The sequence below is a fragment of the Drepanopeziza brunnea genome (assembly GCF_022702325.1).
Source record: "Drepanopeziza brunnea f. sp. 'multigermtubi' strain 214-2 chromosome Unknown ctg10, whole genome shotgun sequence".
NCBI classification, from domain to species: domain Eukaryota; kingdom Fungi; phylum Ascomycota; class Leotiomycetes; order Helotiales; family Drepanopezizaceae; genus Drepanopeziza; species Drepanopeziza brunnea.
In genome coordinates, this window is record NW_027094073.1 from 1878866 (window position 1) to 1902340 (window position 23475).

The window sequence follows — 23475 nt, forward strand, 5'->3', positions numbered from 1 at the left end:
CGCCGCATCGCCCACACCATACAAATATGGCACAGCATGACAGAGGGAATGAGATGCGTGACGGAGGCCGAAGGTCGAGTCGCGGAGGTCAGGGGGGAGTAGGCGGAGGACGAGGCCGAAGAAATGATGCTCGCGACAATCCGAACAACCTCAACATCCAGAGAAATGGACGAGCGACCCCCACAGGTCCAATGTCCCCTCCCCCTCCACGACCTGCGAGCACAGCTCCAACGCCCGCCCAGACCCCAACACCAACTCTCGAAATCCCCAGCTCAGGCTTCAACCCGATCTCCGCGCCATTCGACTATGTCTTCGTGACAGACGACCGTGTATCCGCCTGGGACAGCACTGGTCATAAGGAAGTGACGCAGAAGGGCCGTGGAGCCGTCGAGGACGAGGACACAACAGATCTCTCTGAAATTTTCCAAGAGCTCATTCGTGCGGCTCTGGATGGGCGTATGGACCCCGCCTCCGCTGGTAGGTGCATAAAGGAGATTCTAGGGCCCGACACTGCGCCAGCAGATGGATCAAAACCTACCTTCGATGCACCGACTGCTTTCCTCGATATTCTTTCCATGGTACTCGAAGTGGACGACAGTCCGAACATTTCATCCCTCCGGTCTCTCATGGTCGCGACAGAAATATCACCTAATATCATGCGCCAAAAACTGGACAACAAGGTTCTTTCAGACACTGGACTCACCCGGGAAACTTTCAGTCGCATGAGCATTCGGCAAGCTACAAACCAACTTTATCGACAAGCAAATTACAACCTTTTGCGGGAAGAGACAGAAGGGTACTCGAAGCTTGTGACTGAGTTGTTCACGACGAGTGGAAGCGAACCACCGTCGAGCGAAGTTGTGGAGGATGCGTTTGAGAGGGTAAAGGGATTAATAGGAACCTTCGATCTGGACGTTGGAAGGGTCCTGGACATTACACTGGACGTCTTTGCCTCGGTATTGATCAAACAGTTCCGCTTTTTCGTAAAGTTTTTGCGAGTCAGCTCCTGGTGGCCCCGAAATGGTAATCTGCAGGGTGAACGACATGGAGGTCTCCCAAACTGGGCTCTACCGACATCTCCGCATTGGATGCCAACAGAGGAAGATGTTTTTGTTGGCAAGCAAGAACGTGCTGAGAGGGATATTCTCTTTTGGGACCGGGCACGTGAAGTCGGTTTGGACGCTTTCTTTGAGCTTGGAGGCAGACATCTTCTCGACGAAGAGACTAAGAGTCGTATCCTCGCGAGCAAAGGCAGCGGCGATAGAGATATTGATGGCGATCGCGACTGGATCGAACAAACAGGCACGCTCCCTCCATCTGGAAATCGTGTTGCTGCCCAATTACTTGGTTTCAAGCTGCGTTTCTATATCTCCGCTGCCCGCGATGAGGATGACACTCTTCCACCAAATCTCATATACTTGACCGCTCTACTCATCAAAATCGGGTTTATATCACTTCGAGATCTGTACCCACATCTGTGGCCTTTCGACGACGCCATGCCGGCTTTGAGGGAAAAGCGAGCTGCAGAACTGGCGGAAAAGGAAAGACTGAACCGTCCTGGCGGTGGATTGACGAATGCATTGGCCAACGCTGGCGCTCTGACTGACGATACCGTCCCGGGCGGCGGCAGAAACCGTGAGGCGGCATCCAAATCTGACCAGAGTAAGGCAGCAGCAGAGACGGAGGGAAAATCAGGCGAACCGGAAGATCAAAAGGTCCAGCTACTAACCTGCTTACTCACCATTGGTGCCATCCCCGAGGCGCTTTTCATGCTTGGTCGCTTCCCATGGCTCCCTGAGGCATACCCCGATCTGATGCCCCTCCTTAATCGGATCATACAACACTCGATAAAGGATGTTTACGACCAAATCCGCCCCCGTGTATCGCCCGAAGCCGAAAAGAATGCAGAGTGCCCAGCAAGGAAAGTGCCCGAACCAGATCAGTCTGGAGTGGCAAAAGGCCAAGTTCGTCTTACAGCAGTACCTACTCGAAGCATGCTACGGTGGCCATTTCCGGACAAGTACGATACCAATGCCAATATTAACTATCGGTTTTATTGGGAAGAGTGGGCAGATAACGTTCCCGTTTGTCGGAATGTAGATGATCTCTTCATTCTCTGCAATACGTTCCTCAACCTTTCTGGTGTGAGCATTGGCAAAGACGCTACGTTATTGACCAAGCTTGCTAGGATTGGAAATCACAGCCTTCAAGTCGATCGTTCTCAACAGAATTTCGATCGTTGGAAGGAGTTGCTGAAGAGGCTGATTGTTCCAGCTCTCAGTATGACTGTTTCCAACTCAGCCTTGGCAAACGAGATATACGACATGCTGAGTCTATACCCAATCGCCACCCGATACTCGATCTATGCTGAGTGGTATGAGGGTCCGACAAGTCGCCAGCCAGCAATGAAGATCGCTTTTGCAAGAGCCAAACTCGAAACCTTGAGCACTATGAAGCGAATTAGCAAGATCAATGTGGTGCCGATGGCTAGGGCGCTGGGGAAGATTACTCACCATGCTCCTGGTATTGTCTTCAACATCGCTCTTAGCCAGATTGAAGCATATACCAACTTGACGGAAGTTGTGGTCGAGTGCGGGAAGCAGTTCACTCCTCTCGGCTACGACGTACTTGTTTGGTCACTCATGAGCTCTCTCGGTGCCAAGGGTAGAAATCGGAATAATGCAGAATTCGCTCTACTCCCAAGTGCCTGGCTCATGGCGCTCTCAAGGTTCTCTGGAAAGGTCTACAAACGATACAGCCATTTGAACCTTGTTCCCATCCTTCGATATATTAACGACCAGATTTACCGAGGCAACTCTACAGACCTGGTTATTCTCAAGGAGCTCATCGCACAGATGTCCGGGATTGTTCCAGACCTTGATTATAACGATGCTCAAATTGTCGCCATGACAGGTGGGGAACTGCTGAAAAGACAAACCCTCATCAATTTACAAGACAAAAGATTCGAGTCTACGAAGACATCGAACAGGCTCATGAACGCCTTGACTTACTCGAAACTGGCCGGCGAGCTTCTGATTTCGATTGCGCAATACCGACAAGCAGCCATCTTCAAAATTTCTGACACCGACGCACACATTAAGCTACTAGCGACTATTGTTGACGACACTCAGGCAGCTCTCACACAGTATCTGGAGCTGCTTCGAAGCAATCTTACGGTAGAAGAATTTGATGCATCTGTTCCTGGTATCCCCGAGCTCCTAACAGAGTTCGGCTTAGATCCAGCACTCGCATTCTTGATCGGACGACCCAGCCTTGCGCACCTTAGAGCGGCAGTTGCTGTATCCCCCATGTCGAACGGCAGATCCAAGGCCAATTTACGAGTAACCGATCCAGTAGCGACATGCGTCGATGCCGATGGAGATGTTGGTATGGACAGTGGAAACAAAAATGTCATCACTGGTGATGAAGCGCTGGACCTCACGAACCAAGGCAGCCAGATGCCCGACGCCAATGAATCAAGCCCACCAGTTATCGCCTCGGATCCATTCAATGCCATCCTCGAACCGATTATTTCAAGCGTGCAAACTGCACTCCCGGATGGTTCCTTCAAGTACCTTACTCCCAACTTCTATACCATCTTCTGGTCATCCAGCCTGGGCGATCTCGCTATTCCAGAACCTAGTTACAACGCTGAACTTGCGCGGCTACTTAATGAACTGAAAGATCTGGCAAATGATCGTTCGGACATGAGTCGACTTGGTATGGCGAAGAAGGAGGAGAAGAAGAAGGCCTTAAATACGACACGTGAGAAATTGTTCGCCGAGTTCAAAGACTCGGTAAACGCCTTTACACAGAGAAAGGCACGGCTACTTAGAAACAAGGCACTCTGGTTTCCAGAAACTGTGAAGCCGGAAAATGCCAACGAAGCTTTCTTCGAAAAGTGTTTATTGCCTCGCCTACTTCTATCTCCCGGCGACGCCGAATACTCATTCAAAATGATCAGATTCATTCACGACAACAGTGTTCCATACTTTCGGACCTTGCAGCTGTACGGTCAAATATTCAGACAGCATCGGCTGCGGGCCATGATTTTCACCTGCACCGTTCGCGAAGCAGAGAACCTAGGTCGATTTCTCAAGCTCGTGCTCGTGGATCTCAGCAAGTGGCACAAGGATGGTAAAATGTACGAAAAGGAAGCCTGGGGTGCCAAAAAGAATCTCCCCGGATTTGCGAAAATTCTCGAAGAAAACAGCAAACCCAAGACCCTCCTCAGCCACGATGAATTCAAAGGTGTACTTCTCAAATGGCACCGAGCTTTAAACTCTGCCCTAAGGGACTGTTTCGAAGGGACGGAGTGGATGCATATTCGCAATGCTATAACGGTTCTCAAATCCATTGTTCAAGTTTTTCCTGCTATCGACTTTCAGGGTGCCAGGTTTCTGGAGCTGCTTGAAGGTATTGCAAAGCGCGAGAAGGGTGTTCGAGAAGATCTTGCTCTGACTGGAAACGCCGTATTCGTTCAGTTGAAGAAGAGAGAACCAAGTTGGGTCATGATACAAGCCTTCGGTGCCGGCAATATCAACTACGCAAATGGCAAGCCACCTGTGAAGTCAGTCCTAAAGCCTACCGCTCCAGACTTCAAGCCGAAATCAGCAGCCATGTATGTTTACTATCTATTTTCTGCTACTTCCAGTCACTAATCATATACAGCCCATCAGGTGCGCCCGCTACAAAGCCTCACCCTTCAACCGAAGTCGAAGACGGGGAAGTCGATGACGCCAAACTTTCAGCTCGGACTATTCCTACCACTGCGCCTAGCAATAACGCGGCTACCCCTCAGGACTTCAAGCGTGTATCTTCCCCCGCTGCGGCATTGGAATCAAAGAAATCGGAACTTCTTGAGAAGAGGGAGTTATTTAAAGCTCAACAAGCAAAGGCCCACGAATCGACGCCACCCCGTCCGGTTGTGCCGATCCGCCAGGGCCCGGTCGAAAGCAGGCCTCCTAATTCTCTACCAAGCCGTCCTGACGTTCAATTCCCGAGTCGTGATCTACTTGAAAGACACCCTCCACGTCATGGCGATCGCAGAGATGGCCGAGACCCTCGTTTGCCTGATCCAAGACTGGATCGTTCTAGGCCTGGTGACAGACTTGGAGATAGACTTGGCGATAGATCTGGAGACCGGCTACGCGACTTCTCCGGGAATGACAGACGTGTCAATGAGCCTACAGCTAGAGAGTTTGCGAGACCTCCAGATAGAAGCCAAGGCTCCGATCGTGAACGTGTTCGACCAGAACCCCCCCCTCGTTGGTCTGCCGAATCTGCTCGCGAAAAGATTGAAAGATCTGCCAACGCCCGAGAAGCTGATACTGGCCGGTTGACTCGCGAGATGCCCCCTCCAAGACCCTCAGCAGTAGCAACACCTGACCGTACGCCTCAAGGTACGCCTCATGCGATTGCCGACAGAGTGCCCGCTCAAATTATGGAGAGACAAGATCTTATTAATCCAGAGCGAGCTGCCCTTATTTCTACTGACAACGAGACTTCGCGGTCATCGTCCCCTCGACGAGGTCGAGAGGAAATTGCGGACAGAGTTTCTTTGAGATCGCAATCACCTAGGAGACATAGCGCTGATAAGGAGCGCCCAGATCTTAGGCGTGATGACCGGCAACCTCGCAGTGGCCCTCCGGATATGTACAGGAGTCGAGTAGACGATATTCAACCGCCACCAGCTGGGCCCAGAAGTGATCGACCTGCGGAGAGAGAACGTGGCCCTAATGACAGAGCCAATTTCCAGCCAACGCCTCCTCCCAGAACTCTCGATCCCGATCACGGCAGACTAAACTCGACGTCTAGATCCCAGCCAGATCCCAACTTTGGTCGTCTCGTAGCGCCGTCCACCTCTGACATACCGTCTGGGCCTCGCGATAGGAGTAATCGTGGTGGTCGCATGGGAAATGCACCGCCGCCATCACGCCAAGATGGGAGAACGAGGGAGATGCCACGTCCTCCAACCCCCGAGAAGCAACAACCTCCAACTGGCCCATCTGGTCGTCTTCCAAAACGCTCTGCATCTGGTCAAACTGAGATGGGTTCCATGTCAGGTCCTACTGCCGCCGTTTCTCCCACTGTGACTTCACCCTCAGCATCTACGATCCACCCAGATAGACTGAAGCATCTCGGCGCGTCGGTCACTCTGTCGCCCGTGCAGCCACCGCCTTCTCCTCAAATACCAATTGGAGTTCATCCTGATCGATTAAGAGCCTTCAGTAATGAGGAATCAATAAACCCCCAGCTACCCCCTCAGGCTAACAAGCCTCGTTCGAGACCCGTTTTACCCCCGCTAGCAACTCCAGGTCCACCTTCTGGGCCCAAGATGAACCAATCAAGTCCTGTTAATCCTCCTCCGAGCAGTTTTGCAGCTCCCACTGGCCCTTCTTCGGCAAATGAGCGTGCAGCACGGGGTGGGAGAAGACAGCTTGCTGGCATCAATACTATGCTACAACAAGGCGCTCAACAAAATACCACCGATCGCACAAATATCCGCGGTCGTGGTGGGAGAATGTCTGGCATGGGCCATGAGACGCTCATAGCCCGTCCATCCACTCCATTGATGCCCGTCCCCCCACCACCACCTGGGCCGCCACCTCGAGCAGAGCCTGCTAGAGATATGGCTCGGGATCTCGTCAATCCTGCCCGTGCTGACCTGATCACTGGACCAGAGGCATCAAGCAAGGATCATGACCAAGAGCGCATTGGACGGAGAGAGCGATCTGGTCGTAGCCGCAGAAGCTCCAGAAGTCCAGGACGAGAGCGCGATTCCAAGCGCGCTAGTCACGAGGATGAACGACCACCAAGAAGCGAACATCGTGATCGCAGTGATCGTCGGACTGGCGAGCGAGAACCGGAGAAGGATAGACACCAGAGCAGATTATCACCAGCCCCCGCTAGGGATTTGATGGTTGGGAGAGAGTCAACTGGCGTTAGAGACTCGATGGGAGCTCGAGACGCCGGGCGGGACGGTGGGCGAGAACGGGAGCGTGGGGATAGAGAGAGAGAAAGCCGTCGTCGAGACGGACATCGAGATTCATCAGGTCGTGATCCTAACGCAGCTGGATGGAATGGCGAGCGAGGAGACCGTGGAAATGAGAGAGGTGGCTCCGGTCGGGGTAGCAGGGATACGCGGAACGGGGATATGAGAAACGAGGAGCATCGTAGGGACGGTCGTGGGAATAGAGATGATGGGAGCCGCAAGAGGCGTAGCGATGGAGAGGGGTTGGATTCGAGAAGTCATAATGACAAGAGAGTCCGGAGGGGTTAGGTAGATTGGGCCAGTTGCCAGGGGCTGCATATAGAGGATGGATTGGGCCAATCCTTTCCCCATCTGTACGATTGTTCTGTACGATTTTTCGGAGATACTCTTTTTTGGGGGGGGGGGGGGGGGGGCGGGGGAGAAGTGGAATCAGCAAGCAGCATATGGATGGCGTTGGCGATGTGTTCACAGTGTAGCATTTGCAAGGCGAAAATGGTGATATTCTAAAAACGCAGAGACATAGAAAAATCGGCTTCCTTTCTTCATCCTAGTAATTAACGGATGGAAACATACAAATGGATGAATTATTGTCATTTGTTATGAGGTAAAAGCAGCTTTTCAGTCAGTAGTGATACACAGATAACTTCTTCCAATTTTGCGCTTACGGCATTGTATCTTTCGCGACCTGAAATTTACATCATCTGGAGAAGGTATTACGTTACATACTACGTACATGGCAGCAATGCCTGATTCATTTCCTCGATCTCAGAAACCATACTTCGTTGTACAGTAGTAGCCACGCACTGACTACTACTAGTAGTATATTACCCGACTCGCCATCTGCACGACACCCTTCTCCTCCGCAATCTCGCAAGCTGACTACTACTTGGCTTCCTTGTTTCGACATCCAAGGGGCCCGAGAGCCCGAGAACCCAAAATCTTAGGTCTGATCCCAAGATACTACTACCGTACTACTAGTAGTACCTACTACGTACGTACTGTACCAGCAAGATCCCAGGTTGTCAAAAGATCCCGCGCGTGTTTGATACTTTCGGTGCTTCGGCGATTCACTTCATATACTACGTAGTATTAAAAATGCTGAACAGGAGTCTTCCCTTGCGGATAGTCCCGCAGTTCGTCAAAGGCCAACTTTCAACGTCAACCTCAACTTCATTGCACAGGCCAAATACTACGTACTACGTACATACCGTGCTTGTATTACAAGAAGCTTAAGACGGCAGCTTACGTAGTATGATCTAATACGTAGTAGTAGTACTCCGTAGTTTGGAGTTCTGTTTATAACGTTAACTCTATTGCGCAGGCTAAATACTACTACTACGTACTACGTACCAGCCCGCAGATTTTCAGGCAGCACACTGACTGTTGTTACTGTACTCTCCCCCTAAACAAATGTACTGTGATACTGGGTCTAGATTCCAGGGGTTATAGCAAGGGGTAATAATGGAGTACACAAGGATTTTAAGCCAATCGGAATAAAGAAAGTATCAATCGATTAAGATTCTATCTGGTATAGAGTTGGCCTTCCTCGAGCATCAATGATAGCTCGACAACGCCTTCACCACGACTCGTACTCCCCCATGAATACGTAGTACATGTCGAAAGTATAGTATAGTATAATTTTGTAAGGGATCTTACCAGGTCTTAAACCGATTAACTTACGTAGCACATAAGGGTTCATTCAGCCTTGTAAAGTAAGTAGTGTCTTTGAGCCAGTATTTAGTCTGTGCAATGGAGTTGACAAGGCTTTAGGCCATTCAGAAATCACCGCTTGACGATTTATGGAGCTAAACAGGGTCCATAAGGGTTAGTATAAAGATCCGATATACTACGTACGTAGTACTACGTACTACGTAGCCATCAGGAATAGCGTAGTAAGCCTTCGATATGATTTCTTATAGGCTCTTAAAAATGATCGATTAAGGGTTATAAACAGATAGGAAATATTCCTCTTGAATGGATTAGTTTTCTTTCGACCGTGTACGTCGTTTTTTCGGTGTTCAAGGCGCAAAAGTCGTAGAAAAGCTCATTTGTGAAGGAGTCGGTTAATTCAATAACTGATTGATATCTAATTGTAGCTATCAAGAGATGGAAAACGGGTCGAACACACAAGAATCCTAAGCAAAAAGAAAGCCTCTAAGCGAAGATGAAGGGTAAGTAAGGTTAAGTGGCCTTTACAGTACGTACTAGGTACTACGTACTACTACACGTAGTATTTCAATTCGTTTAAACCCTTGCGTACGCCACTATTACGCCTTGCTATACCCCTTGGAATCGGCCCACAAAAGACCTAGTATTACATTTAATTACTGGGGGTAGAGTAAATGTTTACAGAGTGCGAGTCAGAGCGCGGGTCATAAAGCTTAATCTCAGGGCCGGTGATTTCTCATGCGTCGAATATACGTAGTAGTAGTGGAGTTTATATTTTTCCGGCATGCATCAACTATTTGAACCTATCCGCCGCTCTATGCTGCTTGCGTAACGAGAGATCTAGGAGTGGGTCGGCAGTACGTTAAGATTTTTCTACGCAGTCAATAAGAGCTAGTAGGTAGTAATACTACTACTACGTACGTAGTAGTATTTTGCCTTACAAAAAAAGCAAGTTGTAAAAGCGGAAAAGGAAAGGATGCATGCTAACCGTTACTCTCCCCCCCATGAATAAATGTCGAAAGTATAATTTCGCAAGAAATCTTACCAGGGCTTAAACCAATCAACTTATAAGGATTCAGCTTTGAAAAGTATCTTTGAGCCAGTATTTAGCCTATACAGTGGAGTTGACAGGGCTTTGAGCCATTAAGAAACCACAGCTCTATGATTTATGGGCCTAAACTGGGTCCGACATTTATTCATGGGGGGGGAGAGTAGAATGTACGCACGGTTAAGGTTGACTAGACTGTGTTAGATTAGATCGGTAATAGCCGTGCCATGCTTTTCTTCAAGCTCGAGATTGAATCGGAAGCAAATTAAAAGAAGGGGGAAGAAATAGGGGAGGTATGGCGGAAGCTTAACAGAGTTGGGCGTAACTCGCGCGAAGCGAGAGTTGTTTTTATGACAAATCGCTTCCATAACTATTCTGCTTTTCTTTTTTGATTTGACGTGTTAGATAGCTTCATTTCCCACGGCTGCGACTACAGCTACGGATCTTTATCGACGCCTTGCGCATTGGTTAAGATGGCGCAGTATAAAGTGGCAGGAATGTTTGGGTGGTCTAGGCATGCAAACAACAACTCTAAGTATAACTATTCCGTACAGCTGCAGTATGTTCGAGGCACGATGAACTATCGGCCCGATAAAAATGGAGCTTACACTTCCGCCATGCTTTGGGAATCCTTTGAGAGAGGGGGAGAAAAGAATAGATAGCCGTACACAGATAAGCGAATATTTATTTGCTTTAGTACCCAAACTCCTTTTTACGGGTGAGCGAATCTATTGTACCGTATTCATTCTGTCTGTCCCCTATACTTCCATTATATTCTGTATCTGCCCGGACGAGGTATATGTAGTCTTTTCGCCAGGATCGTAACCCAAAGGTAATCAGAAATTGAGGAGACAAACACGCTGTGCCTGGCTAGGCTTGTGAGGAGAGAACGCGTTCTCATCCGATGTAGTACGTACAATACAGTACAACACAGTACAGTAAAGACCCTGTCCAAGAATCCCAGGACGACGGAAAGGAATCCATGAACTTGAATGACAGTTGACTAGGTACGCATAGCACCCGTCGACCAAAAGATGCACGGTCAACAAATTAAGGCTATCCCTCCCTGATCTGATGTTAATCCGCTCGCTTATCCCATCGCTAAAAAATTGACATTACTTATCTCCGGTTGGTAAAAGCCTGTAGAAGCATAATCTCACCCGACCACGGAGGAGCCCCGGGACATCCCGCAATCAATTGTCTCCCAAGACCTGAAGATAATATGGATTGGCCAAACCCACAGCTACGCAGGTTGTAAAGTACTACGTAGCTGTACAGAAAAGTTGTATGAAGAACAGCTATGAAGTACTACCCCCCTCCCCACCCCGAAGGCATAAATTGGCAAGGGCTTCTTGATTGTACCGAAGCTTTAACCAATAAACTCACAACGACTCAGCGTGGAAATTTTTGAGTTGACAAGGCTAGGATTTACGAGGCTACCGAGTTACTACAGCGGTGATAGTAGTACTTCCGACTTGCTACGGAAACCAGCTTAATCGAGCCGTACCCTCCATGTCGAAAGTATACTGTTGCAAGGGACTTATCAGGTCTTAAACCGATCAACATATAGGTAAGGATTCATTCAGCCCTGAAAAGTATCTTTGAGCCAGTACTCAGTCTGTGCTATGGAGTTGACAGGGCTTTAAGCCATTCAGAAATCACCGCTCTACGATTTATGGAGCGAAACTGGGTCCGACTTTTATTCTTATGAGGGGGATTACCGGCAGTACCTCTGCAGTCCTCCGCTTCGTGTCGCTGAACGCGATCATACTACGTACAATATGTACGCTATAGAAATTGAAGAAAGGGATCATCGTTTTAATATTTTATAGATTTCTTATCAGCCTTGATTACAGCCCTATAACGCCCCGGCATAACCTCGACAAGCGCTTGGAATTCAAATTCGCCGACCTTTCCCTACGCATCTTTGACAGCCGCACGCAATTGATCGAAGCTTATGCGAGGGAGCGCAATGGTATTGCTCGATTAAGCTAGTTTCCGTAGGTGGGTCGGCTTACACAACCGCTGTATACTCTGGAAACTGTAAACTGGGTACTGGGTCTGCCTTTAGTACATACTACTAGTACTATGAGGGGAGGGGGAGGGAAGGGGAAGGGATAGTAGTAGTAAGAGCAGGGGCGCCGACTACGTGACTGGTCGATTTCTCTAAGCTCATCAGTTGGCCGTGCCTCTCTTCAGGTGCAGGTCAAAAACACCAATGTCCCCCTCCACGAGATCATAAGCGTTGCGGGGACCATCCGATCCGTGTTTAGACAATCAGCATCGATCCTCACGATGAGTGACACTGGTACTGGTCGGCACTCGTATGCGGGCAGGAATCTGGCCATCAATGGCATTCTCTGCGGGATGACAGTTCTTGTCGTTAGTGCGAGGATATTTGTTAGGGCTGTCATGTTGAAGACGGTGGGGACTGATGATTGCTTTATCATCGCGGCAACGGTAAATTCCCTCCGCGCGGCTGAGATTCCCCTTCCATCGAGGTGTGGGAAAGTCGTCGGATTTACTGTTACTGACGTTGGTCTAGGTTCTTGGCGCCATTGTCTTTACATGCTATATTGGAGGAACGAAGAATGGAAGAGGCAGGTATACCGTTGATATTAGCCCTGATGAGATGGCAAGAATGCTGCATTGGGAGTTTTACCACTCGATCGCAAACACCGTCGGCATCGCTCTCGTCAAATTCTCGGTGGCGTTTTTCCTCCTCAGACTGGTGCCGGGAAGAAGGTTCAAGATGTTCTTATGCGGCGCTATTAGTGAGTCAGATCTACTATTGTGTCGACACCTATGAATGAAGGCTGACCGGTCTTGTCCGTAGCATTCTTGGTACTTTTCACAATAGCCAGTACTACTGTAAGTCCCATACCACTACTGTCAAGTCACTGCCATGCCGAAGTTATAAGCATGGATTTAGATAGAAGAAACATGGCCGATGAAAATGAGTAATTTATGCTGACCTCCCTTCAGGTAGTTGTATTCTCATGCACACCGATCCGAGCAAGTTGGGACAGAATGGGTGAACCTGATGCGAAGTGCTTCAGCAAGGAAACGTTCACGGCTCTCGGCCTTACCAACAGCAGTAAGCTTCTTCTTGGGGTTGGTTGACAGCTTGTGAATGGAATCTGACAGCTGAAAGTCGTGAACATCCTCACCGACGTCCTCTTCGCAACGCTCCCGATTCCAGTCATCTTGAAGCTCCAAGTCAACACGCAAGCGAAGCTCTCCCTCGTCTTGATCTTGTCGCTGGGATACTTGTGGGCTCCACTCCCTCCTTACACGTCGACAGGCAATTCTAACCGTCACCTGTAGTGCCTGCGCCTGTGCCATCATCAAGACGAGTCTCCAGGTCCATATCCTGGATAACCCCAACGCCTGGCATCAAGACGCCTTCTTCATGTGGGGAAGCGCCGAGTTCTACACGGGAATCCTCGCATCGTCGCTCCCGACTCTACGTCCCCTGTTCAGAACCTTCTTCGAACTGCACTCGCGCATGGGGAAATCCTCCTCGGCGCAGAATGGTCGATACTATGTCCAAGATGACAGTTTCGGTATGGACAAGTTGCAGCGGAAAGAAAAATATCACGTCCGCGTGAGCGCGGCGGGACTACCGTCGAAACAGAGCCGCACGTCCACCATTTCGCCCAGTCCAGGGCGAGTCGATAGCGAGGAGGACGTCGAGAGTAAAGGGGACGCAGATAGCTTGGATATCATTCTGCCGGTGCAGGGCAGGGGTGACGCTGCTATGATGGGCATCACGAAGACGGTGGATGTCAGCGTGGAGGGGACGACGCAGGATGTGCCGTTCGGCGAGAGCCAGAAAGGAGACGGTGCCCAAACCACCTTCCCATGAGATTCTACGAACGTTCTGCCAACTCGACTGCATCTGGAAGGAATATGTTTGTACGATCTTCGACGGGCGGGAATTCCCGCAGTAAAAAAATAAAAATTCCGACGACCGCAGAGTCCTTGGCCTAATCTTCGCTTGGGACCACGTACTCGTGCGGCCAGCATACCTACCGTATCTGTCCCCACGCGTTGGTTTCTTTCAACTCGGCGGGAGAGATGGCAGCATTTTTGCATGGTTGGCTGGGTGAAAATTTGACTTTTTTATCTGGGATGATGTTCGACATGGGGACAGATAGGGATGCTGGCCGCACGAGCACTTACGGAGCGTATTACGTTTGTGGTACGAGAGGTAGAGAAGTGCAAATAAAGCACTGGCCTCTTTTTTTTTTTTGATGCTTATTTGAAGAGCCAAAATGTTTCGTGGATCTGTCCGAGAGCACAAGGGAGTCTTCGCTCGTCCAAGCTGCGAGCTGGTGGGCGGGCCCTTTTTGTATGGCGGGAGACAGACCTCTACTTCGCTTCTAATAGAGAATAATCATAGTACATAGTACATAGACTCCTTCACGGCTATCGAGTAGCTTTGCTGCAACGTGGGTTATGTTCTTGTCGTTGAGACCGGTCTGATGGCTTCCGATTCTATAGCAAAGCAAAGCTGTCAGATCAACTTCACGAACATCAGGAACGCTAGCGCGGTTGAAAGGCTGTACTGTAACCCTCTCTTGAATTCTAATACCATCGAACGATATGCAAGACGGCGGAGTCCAAGTATAATACTACTATATACTGGCGGCACCGATGCCGTTCTCCTACGTATGTCTCGCGCGCACCGCCAACCTCGCTAGTGAAATCCAGAAGCAGATCACGAACAGCAGCCCAGCAGCGGAGACGGCGAATAGCAATTCGTCCGTCTCGCGACACCCATCTACTACTGGTACCTAGGTACTCACCAGCTTCTCCGACGCTACGTCTGACTCTCTCCCGCCTCTCTCATTCTTGCTTCCATAATATAGCCAGCTTTCCATCCTGACCTAACAAGACAACCTGGATGTACCTACTGTAGATAGAAAGAAAAGACGCAGGCATGATTAGGCACGACCTACCGATTCCTGCGTATCCAGCCACGTTTCCAAGTGGGCAGGTCGAATTACTAGTACCGTAAGTTGTATGAGCGGCATGATCCAGGTGTCCAAGCGGAGGTTAATCCTGGTGCGCTGCTCTGCTCGGGCTTGTTCTGCCCCATCGACTGATGCCATCAGCATCCTCTCTTTCTGGATATTCGTCCAAGAGCGATCGATGTCTAGAAAGTGAGACCTGTGACAGATGTGTAAGCTCCGAGGTTGATGAGGTCTATCGAATGCCGTGTTGGGGATGGATGGGTCTGATCTCGGCTGAACTCGATCGATGGTGCCTCCTCAAGGTGGATGGAAGGCTTGCTTCCACACGATGAGTTCTTCCTGTTACAAGCTGTAGACTTGAAAGCCTTATCGAGAGATCGAGAAGAGGGAATCCTGGGCTTGGGTAATGGAGTCAGTCCGAAGAAAAGGAATGTTGGTTTGATCCGGCTGCCGCAAGGTTAAACTATATAAACCTTGAGAGCGTTGGTCAGTGAGAGACAGAGGGAGGCACATTGCTATGCGGTCATCTATTGCTTGCTGCCCAGATACGAGAAGACTTACAGCATCGTATATGGTTTCGAAGAGATGGCCCTGTGCTCCTTCCGTCGTGGACGTGGAACGGTGGAGGGGAGAAGGCGGGCGGAGACGTAGTTGGAAGCATAGCGACCGAGCAACTTTGTATGCGCGAAGGGCGCAGAGACTACTGGAGGTGTGAAGTTTTTGATACATGGAAAGGAAAAGATTGGGATTCGATGGCAGATTACAGGGTTAATAGATAGAATTCAAGCTATCCTGTATATCACACCCACCATATACTTTAAATGCATATCTTTGCTTTCACCGGCCCGCTTGTCACGAAGAAGACTTGCAGTGGGGTGTGACAGGAGTAGGAATTCATGATATACACGCCCCATCCTTTCCTCTTTGCCGCATATGTCGGTTCACTTCTATAGGGACCGACGGTATTCTATAGGCATTGCGCGGTGACTCGGAAAGGGTATTTATCCCATTGCAAACAAAAGAGGTGAAAACGGGTGTTTGCTCATAGGATAACACGGGGGGGGAGGTTTCTGGTCATAGTTAGTCTTTTTTCTTCGCACTTTTCCTTTGACGAAGGGCAAGTTCAGAGCTTACATGCTCGCGTAGCGAGCATGTGACTAAACTAAGCGAGCAGCTGACTAGCTCACGTGGCTGGGCCAGAGCTGGGAACCGATAGGTAACACAGAGCGATTCGTGTGAGGAAAGGGTTCCATAAGAGTGAAAATGACGGGCTGTATATCCTTCACTGTAGACAAGCCAAAGAAAAGGGACCGGGGAACGAGAACGCTTGGCGAATTTGGCAGCCCTACCACACAAAAATAAAAATGTTATGGACTTATATCAATGCACCAAAACACCAGCATACTAGCTGATATATCAACAATGCGTTTGTGGTTTAGTGGTAAAATCCATCGTTGCCATCTCTGAGCGATCAGAGAGCAGCTTCGATGGGCCCCGGGTTCGATTCCCGGCGAACGCAATTCCTTTTAGCACTTTTCACTGTTGTTAAAATTGCGTATATTTGTGTTTTTGTACTACAGTCTGGAATCCAAGGGGAAAAAAAAAAAAAAAAAAAAAAACCTCCACCGATGCTGGGTTACGATGATTACTAACCAAATAATCACATGGTACGAAGTGGTAATACCAGGTCGTTGTTGTTGTTGTTGTTATTATTGTATTTATTGACGTCGGACGGGTATTCAAAACGCAGTGCTTGGACCTTGGGGACCTCTTATAAGGTACGGCGACGTGCTAAGCAATGGAATTACTACGTATATATAAAGTACTACTTAATTAAGAGTAAAAACCACGTTAAAGAAAAGCTTTCGTTAGATACCACGGTACAGGCCTAAGTATTACCCCTTGAGGGTGCCTCAAAAGTTGAGTTTCCACTTTAAACCCCCTGTTTTCCCTACCCTCGAGGGGGAATACTTACGCCTGCGACGTAGTAGCTAAATACTTGTAAACTTCTTAAAAGCAATTTATAGTGCTATGCATCGAGTTTTTTCTCGATAACTATCGAATACGTGTGGCTCTACAGGCGGCCTCGATCCGCATATTACAAACATCGTTTTCTTTCGTCGTAGAGCTAAATAGGCTCGCGTTCGCAGCTTTTAAATAAAGCCGGTATGTTTGCAAAACGCTCTTTCGAAGGCGCAATGCCGTGTTTTCGATCAGTCGAACTAAGCCCTTCCCATCCCGTCTCTTATGTGATGACTTAAAGCGACTACTTAAGGAACTCACGAGAGCGCGGGGGCTCACACGGAGCTCAGGAAGATCTCAAAGTAATAACTTAGAATCAACGGCTATCGAGTGTAGAGGTCGAAGGGAGCTGAGGTTTATATACACGAAGGTGGGGAGCGCCAAGGACTCGTGAGCCAGGTTCACGGGTGAAAAGAGGGGAATGAGAGAAGTGAGAGGATATGAGAAGGACAAGAAGGAAGTAGCTTGGCGCACGTGAGAGTAGGCCCAGGAGACCTGGCTTGTCGTCACATCTTATACCCGTTCCCCCTCTATCGCAAATCCTCTTGGTCTTTTTAGTCGGTATGCCCGTCAGGTATAGATCGTAGTCGGCGTGGTGTTCGAAAAGAAACAGGAGGGAAGTTCGGAACCGCTAGTAAAAAAAAATATCTTCGAAGAGACGTCGCATATCGATGATTCAATTTCGGCTCTCTAGACTCTCTATCTCTTTTTCTACCGCAAGAAGAAGAGAGAAAGAGAGCTGAAGGTTCGTAGGGGGCACCTCGTACAGGTAAAGAATCGCAGCCCCCCTTTTTTTTCAAACTTTTTTCAAATTTTCATTTTTTTTTCTTTTTCATTTTTTTTAATATTTTTTTTTTTTTGGATAGAAGTGACCTTTCTTATCGCTATTGCTCGCATAACGATACATCAGACAACATCTAACAACATACACCGCGCTAAAGTCTCGTTTCCCTTTCCAACAGAGTTCCGTGCTTCACAATCCATCGCAAAATGCATACGAATCGTCGCATAATCGTGCGCACGGGTTGTACGATAAGAGGATGCAGCAGTTGCATCCGGTACTAGTGCAAAAAGCTGACTGGCCAAATGCTCCGCACTATATACACTGGCATCCGGCGATAGAGCAAACAGCTGTCTGTCCAATTAACGAGCACTGTTGACATTTGTTAACGTGATTTCGGCGTGTTTGATCGCTATCCAAGATAGGCTTACATTATCAGAGCATGATTGGTATTGACTTGCTGAGCAACCACCACCACCTTGAGGTTCGGGGATCGCAATAGCAGAAACGACGCTGATCGTAGCGAGGAAGGCGATTTTGAAGAATTGCATTTTGAAAGGCGTTAAGTATGATAGATAGCAAGGCTTGGGATAAAGATATAGGTTGTTGAGTAGTTCGTTGGATAGGATTGAAGTGAATTGGAATGGTTGGCTTGTGGTGATAGGTACCAGGTCAGAGTTGCGAAAGGATCAGATTGATATATAGACAGACAGACATATATATACCGGTAGTACGGTAGTACGGTAGTATAACTACCGGTACTACAGTTTCAACATCTTTTTCTCTTTCTTGCTTTTTGGGGGGGGGGGGGGGGGGGGGGGGGGGAAATCGGCCAGGGTATCCTTCTGTCCTTGGTGCCCCTTGACCTTGATCCTTGACCTTGAGCCTCTCTGGTAGTTGTAGTACGTACTTACAATAGTAGTAGTACTACCATAGAGAATCAAATACCACGGTACAGGCCTAAGTATTACCCCTCGAGGGTGCCTCAAAATTCAAGTTTCCACTTTAAACCCTCTGGTTACCCTACCCTCGAGGGGTAATACCGGTACTTACGCCTGGGACGTACTACGTAGTAGTACGTACCTAGTAGTCGCTGACTTAAGAGCATTCTAAGCCACGTACCGGTAGTATTACAGGATTACCATGTCACGCCCGACAGGAATACTCTACTCGGATACTTAGTATCCGTCTGACTACCAGGAAGCCTTCGCTACACCTATAATTAAGATGAGGATCCGATAAGTTAGAGATTTTGATAATGCGTATCATAATCTCGCATCGTATCTAGGTCCAGGGCATTAAAGAGTCCTACGTAGTATTTTAGTAGAAGTAGTAGCGTAGAATTATAAATACTGATCTGAGGGTGCTCCTGAGAGCCCCAGAGATCAGTTCAGTACCGATACATACTTCTATACTCCTACTATTTTCTCTTTGCCTGTCTTCAAAGCTACCTTCTGACACTTTTTAAGTCGAAGATCATTTTAAATATATTTATAATTGAAATTTGGCTATTTACGCTTAGCTAGCCATAGCTAGTATATCTTAGAATCATTAATACATAGGAAAAAAAAGAATTGCTTTCCGTAAAGCTACGTAGTAGCTTGGCCGATCTCTTAATAGCCATTTATGATTATGCACGTCGGCTATATAGTAGTATCGTTACTAGAACTTCCGTTCCGGATTGCTACTCCCCCCCTATGAATACATGTCGGACCCAGTTTAAGCCCATAAATCATGGAGCGGTGGTTTCTTAATGGCTTAAAGCTCTATCGACCCCACTGTATAAACTAAATACTGGCTCAAATATACTTTGCAAGGCTGAATCCTTATAAGTTGATTGGTTCCTCATACTATCCTCCCCCATGAATACATGTCGAAAGTATAATTTCGCAAGGGATCTTACCAGGGCTTAAACCAATCAACTTATAAGAATCCAGCCTTGAGAAGTATATTTAGGTCAGTTTTAAGTCTGTGTAATGGAGTTAATAGGGCTTTGGGCTATTCAGAAACCACCGCTCGATGATTTATAGGCCTAAACTTGGTCCGATATGTATTCATAAGTAGTACAAGTAAGAGGGATAGTAAGGTTTTACGTAACAGAGCGGAAGACGTGGACGCACATACTGTACTTATCAAAACGAACGAATGGGCGGGGCAGGCCATCCCAGAGACCTGGCCCGACCGATGGCGACGTGCAACAAACAGGCGGGAATAGGGATCGATCCTCGAAATAGTGTGTGCATGTATATAGAGGCGACCGTACGCCCTACCGCTATAGAGAATCACTCGACGATGAGAAAGATACATACGTGTTTATTTTATTCACTTACTTACAGTACTTACTCTCGCAACTCTTTCTTCCCGACGCAAAGTCACGAGCCAGACCAGAGCCCGTGTGCCAGATGCCAAGATGCCAAGATGCCAAAGCATAAGGTGGGACCCTTTCTCTGCCCAGCCCCGACCCCCATGCCCCCCTTTTCCCATTGGCTCCGACTCGACATGTCCGGACGATCTGTTGCACGTCGCATCGTGACCAGTTGACTTTTTGTTGCGCGTCGCAAGTCTCGGCTGGAGAAGAGGGGAAGGAAGTTCGTTCGGTCTCTCATGTGATTTGATCTCAATGGCCGAGATGTCCCGTGCACGCGTATGGTACGGTACGGTCGTACTTACTTCTACGTAGTACAGGTAGTAGTAGTAATAGTAATAGAGGTAGGTAGGTATTGTCAGTCTACCGGTAGGCGCCTGAGTGCCGGATATCGGGCTGCTCGCTTTGTCTCTCATCTCCCGTTGAATGTGATACATATCATGTGTCCGTAAGTTTGTTTACTTTGGTACCTGATCTGAAGACGTGTTTGTTTGTTTTGTTTTAATATAGATCTGGATCTCGATCTGGATTAAGTGAATCATCGACATGTTCTTTTTAATCTTCATGATTTATATGCTTATCGATAATTATATGATATAGCATCTGCACGTGACATCCATCTTCACATGTCAGTCACCTGCATCGCATAGGAGCCTTAGCCTGGGTACGTGCAGTCACTATCGGTATTCGTCTCTCTTTTTGATGTATCGATGGTCGGTCAGCAAGTCGGTCGGTCGGTCAGTCAATCAATCAGTCAGTCAGTCAGTCCGTCAGCAGTCAGTGGCATTTTCAGGTCGCACGGCAGGCATCTGCTGCATCTTCTCCCCTTCATTATACGGACAGCAGTTCCTGTCAGCGTCCTTATCTTCAGGTCTGACAAAGCAAGGCCTGGCTGAATACAAACGAAACTTCTATCTCTACCTTACTAAACCATTCTAATCCTCCATCTTTCATCTTCCATCTTCCATCTTCCATCTTCCATCTTCCATCTTCCATCTTCCATCTTCCATCTTCCCTCCTTTAATCCCTCCCGTTCCTCCTCCTCCTACCCTTCTTTGACCCAGATCGACAAGATCAACCAGATCAACCAGGTCAACCAGGGCAACCAGGTCAATCAGATTACCCATATCACCCACATCACCCACATCACCCAGACCACTCAGACCACCCAGACCACCATGGACGGCTCCCGATTAAGATTCCCGCCTGACAACAGTCGACGCGTAAATCCCGCCTGCGAGCTATGCCAAGTCGCCGTCAGTGTTCACGGTGACGATTCCCAGATGTGCGTGGAATGTCACTGGTTGAACCACGGCCACGTTATCAGACGTGAATGCCGCAACTGCCGCACCGCGAGCCTGGAGTGTCATGGCATGTACAACACCAAGTGTGACAGGTGCTCCTTGAGGGGCATTGATTGCGTTTCCGAGGCCTCGCCCAGACGATGCCAGAAATGCGCGACTGCGAAGGCGAAGGCGAGAGGCATCGGTTGGGTGTCTGTGCCGTCGCTGGCTGGAGAGGGCGAGAGCTTGAGCTCGAGCTCGCCGACCGTGCAGGACCGGAGGGTTGTTGATGTTGGTGGCAAAGAACCTGAACCTGGACCTCAACCTCAACCTGGACGTGCCGGTCGCTCTCGGCTCCATACGTACTGCAGCGGCTGCGGTGACATTTTCTCTCAGTGTCTTGGTACGGGCCAACTAGAAGAGCAATGTTATCGATGCGAAGTTGGCAAGGAAAGTGGCAAAGAGGGCCAGGTGATGGTGCTGCGCACTTGCATCAGCTGTTTTGAACCCAAGCTCGACCCGGGCAGTCTGGCGAGCTTCTGCGCACCATGTGAGGCTTCGAGAGCCACCATCCGCACCACGAAGAATACATCTCAAAGTTCGGGATGCCGAGGCCCAAAGTCCGGGTGGGACTCCGCCGGCCGTGTCGAGAACATCATGCATATGGACCCGTTCATGAGCATCAGCGAGCTCGTGGAAGCCTTGCGCCATAATGCCGAGCCGCTCAGAAAGCTGTTCCCATCCGTCTCGGTGTCGGTATCCCAGATGGCGCTCTTGCTCAGCAAGAACAACTTGGAAGAGGCTGCCGACTATCTCACCCGGACGGGGTATGACACCAGGCCGTCTACCAGGTGCGGGGTTGATGAGCGCGGCTGTGATGATGCTCTTCCACCGTGTGCTGCGTGTCGAGAGACAAAGGGGCTCGCTTGTAGCTACATGGATAGAGATGCAAGTAAGTGAAGGTCCTTTCCAGTAAAGCTACAGTTTGACTTTGCTGATCAGAGAAGCCAATATGCAGTCATCTGACAGCGACGCCAAACAGTTCTGCTCCAGAAACAGAGATACCGGTATCCAAGACCAAGACGAAGATAATCAATCTAGTGTCACAGGGGCCCTGAAACCGCACCGAAACACCAGCTCCAGCACCAGCACCAGCACCAGCACCAGCAGCCACAGCCAACGCCACAGCTCCTTCAGTCAAAAGGCATCCGGGTCCAGCTCCGAAGTTCCCCGCTTCCTGGAATTCGTCAATACCCGTCTCGAAGACCTCCGGCTCGGCCGCCAACCCTCTGCCATCATGCCCAGTTTCCCGCCAACCCTGCTCGGCGCGGCCTTCTCCGTCCGGCCTCCTTCTCCCTGCCTCGCGTGTCTGGATCAACAAACCGCGTGTGCCTTCCACCCTCGGCCGGTGGACTACGGTGTGTTTAGCTCGATGGTAGCGGCGCTGGCGATCCAGGACCGAGATCCGACGCTCGCGATCCCGTGCCTGGCGTGTTTTGATGGGGAGACGACATGTGCGCATCACGAGCAGCCCGAGGAGAGCGAGAAGACTGAGCGCGCGCTGAAAACTGCGCGGTCCTGCGGCAGTTGTCGACTGGCCAGGTTGGCATGTGACGGGGCGAGGAAAGGCTGTTTGAATTGCCAGGCTAGGGGGCTGGATTGCATGTACATTTCTGGAGGTGCTCTGCCCTTGAGTGAAGCTGATATCCTTGGTAAGGCTCTATATTCTTCCTCCCTTTCTTTCTTTCTGATCATCGCTAAAACTTCCAGACCCGGGCGTCCTACCAGCGCAGGAAGACTCCGACGTTCCACAGCCCCCTCGCGCATGCGGTGGTTGTCGCATGGTGAGCATCACCTGCGACGCGCTCCGGCCGGGTTGTACGACGTGCAAGGAGAAGGGGCTGGACTGCATGTACATCGGGGGAGCTACTCCGCCTTCTTTTTCTGAGCCAGGTATGATTCTGATCTCCGCATCCCCTACCGATGAGGCCTACTAACTGGCTCTGCAGTGTTTGCCACCTTACTAGGCGGCGAGAAGGCTACTGGCAACGGCGGAGTCGCAGACGACATCGCCTTGCAGCTCGACGACTCCGTGACCATCGCCCCGCCCAGCAAGCAAAGCGGAGTGAACGCGTCGCAGCTTGACGACTCGATCATCCTCGCCGCAGCTCACGTCGGGGGCGACTTGGATGTCATCGACGACGGAGAATCACAGATGGATGAGTTGGAAAGTGAGGACTGGGAAGTCGTGTCGCGCAATGAGGATTACGAGGTTGTCGAAGCGACGAAGAAGAAGAAGGGCGAGGAGTCACGCGGAACTTTTCGATTCTGGTAG

The 23475-nt window shown here is 49.5% G+C and overlaps 3 protein-coding genes across 3 annotated transcripts; all 3 read left to right on the forward strand.

Moving 5' to 3' along the window:
- Positions 1-26: 26 nt before the first annotated feature.
- Positions 27-7282, forward strand: L3040_006199 (uncharacterized protein; the record flags this gene model as incomplete). The annotated part of the gene is made up of 2 exons (XM_007288363.1): positions 27-4621; positions 4672-7282. 2 exons carry the CDS (start codon positions 27-29, stop codon positions 7280-7282), a joined length of 7206 nt encoding a protein of 2401 aa, XP_007288425.1.
- A 3940-nt stretch (positions 7283-11222) lies between these two features.
- L3040_006200 (uncharacterized protein) lies at positions 11223-13578 on the forward strand (the record flags this gene model as incomplete). Its single annotated transcript, XM_007288362.2, has 9 exons — positions 11223-11231; positions 11366-11493; positions 11543-11685; positions 11890-12170; positions 12256-12484; positions 12547-12581; positions 12696-12807; positions 12865-12982; positions 13038-13578. The coding sequence occupies 9 exons, from the start codon at positions 11223-11225 to the stop codon at positions 13576-13578; spliced, it is 1596 nt and encodes a 531-aa protein (XP_007288424.2).
- A 7457-nt stretch (positions 13579-21035) lies between these two features.
- Positions 21036-23475, forward strand: L3040_006201 (uncharacterized protein; the record flags this gene model as incomplete). The annotated part of the gene is made up of 4 exons (XM_007288360.1): positions 21036-22092; positions 22148-22852; positions 22911-23093; positions 23150-23475. The coding sequence occupies 4 exons, from the start codon at positions 21036-21038 to the stop codon at positions 23473-23475; spliced, it is 2271 nt and encodes a 756-aa protein (XP_007288422.1).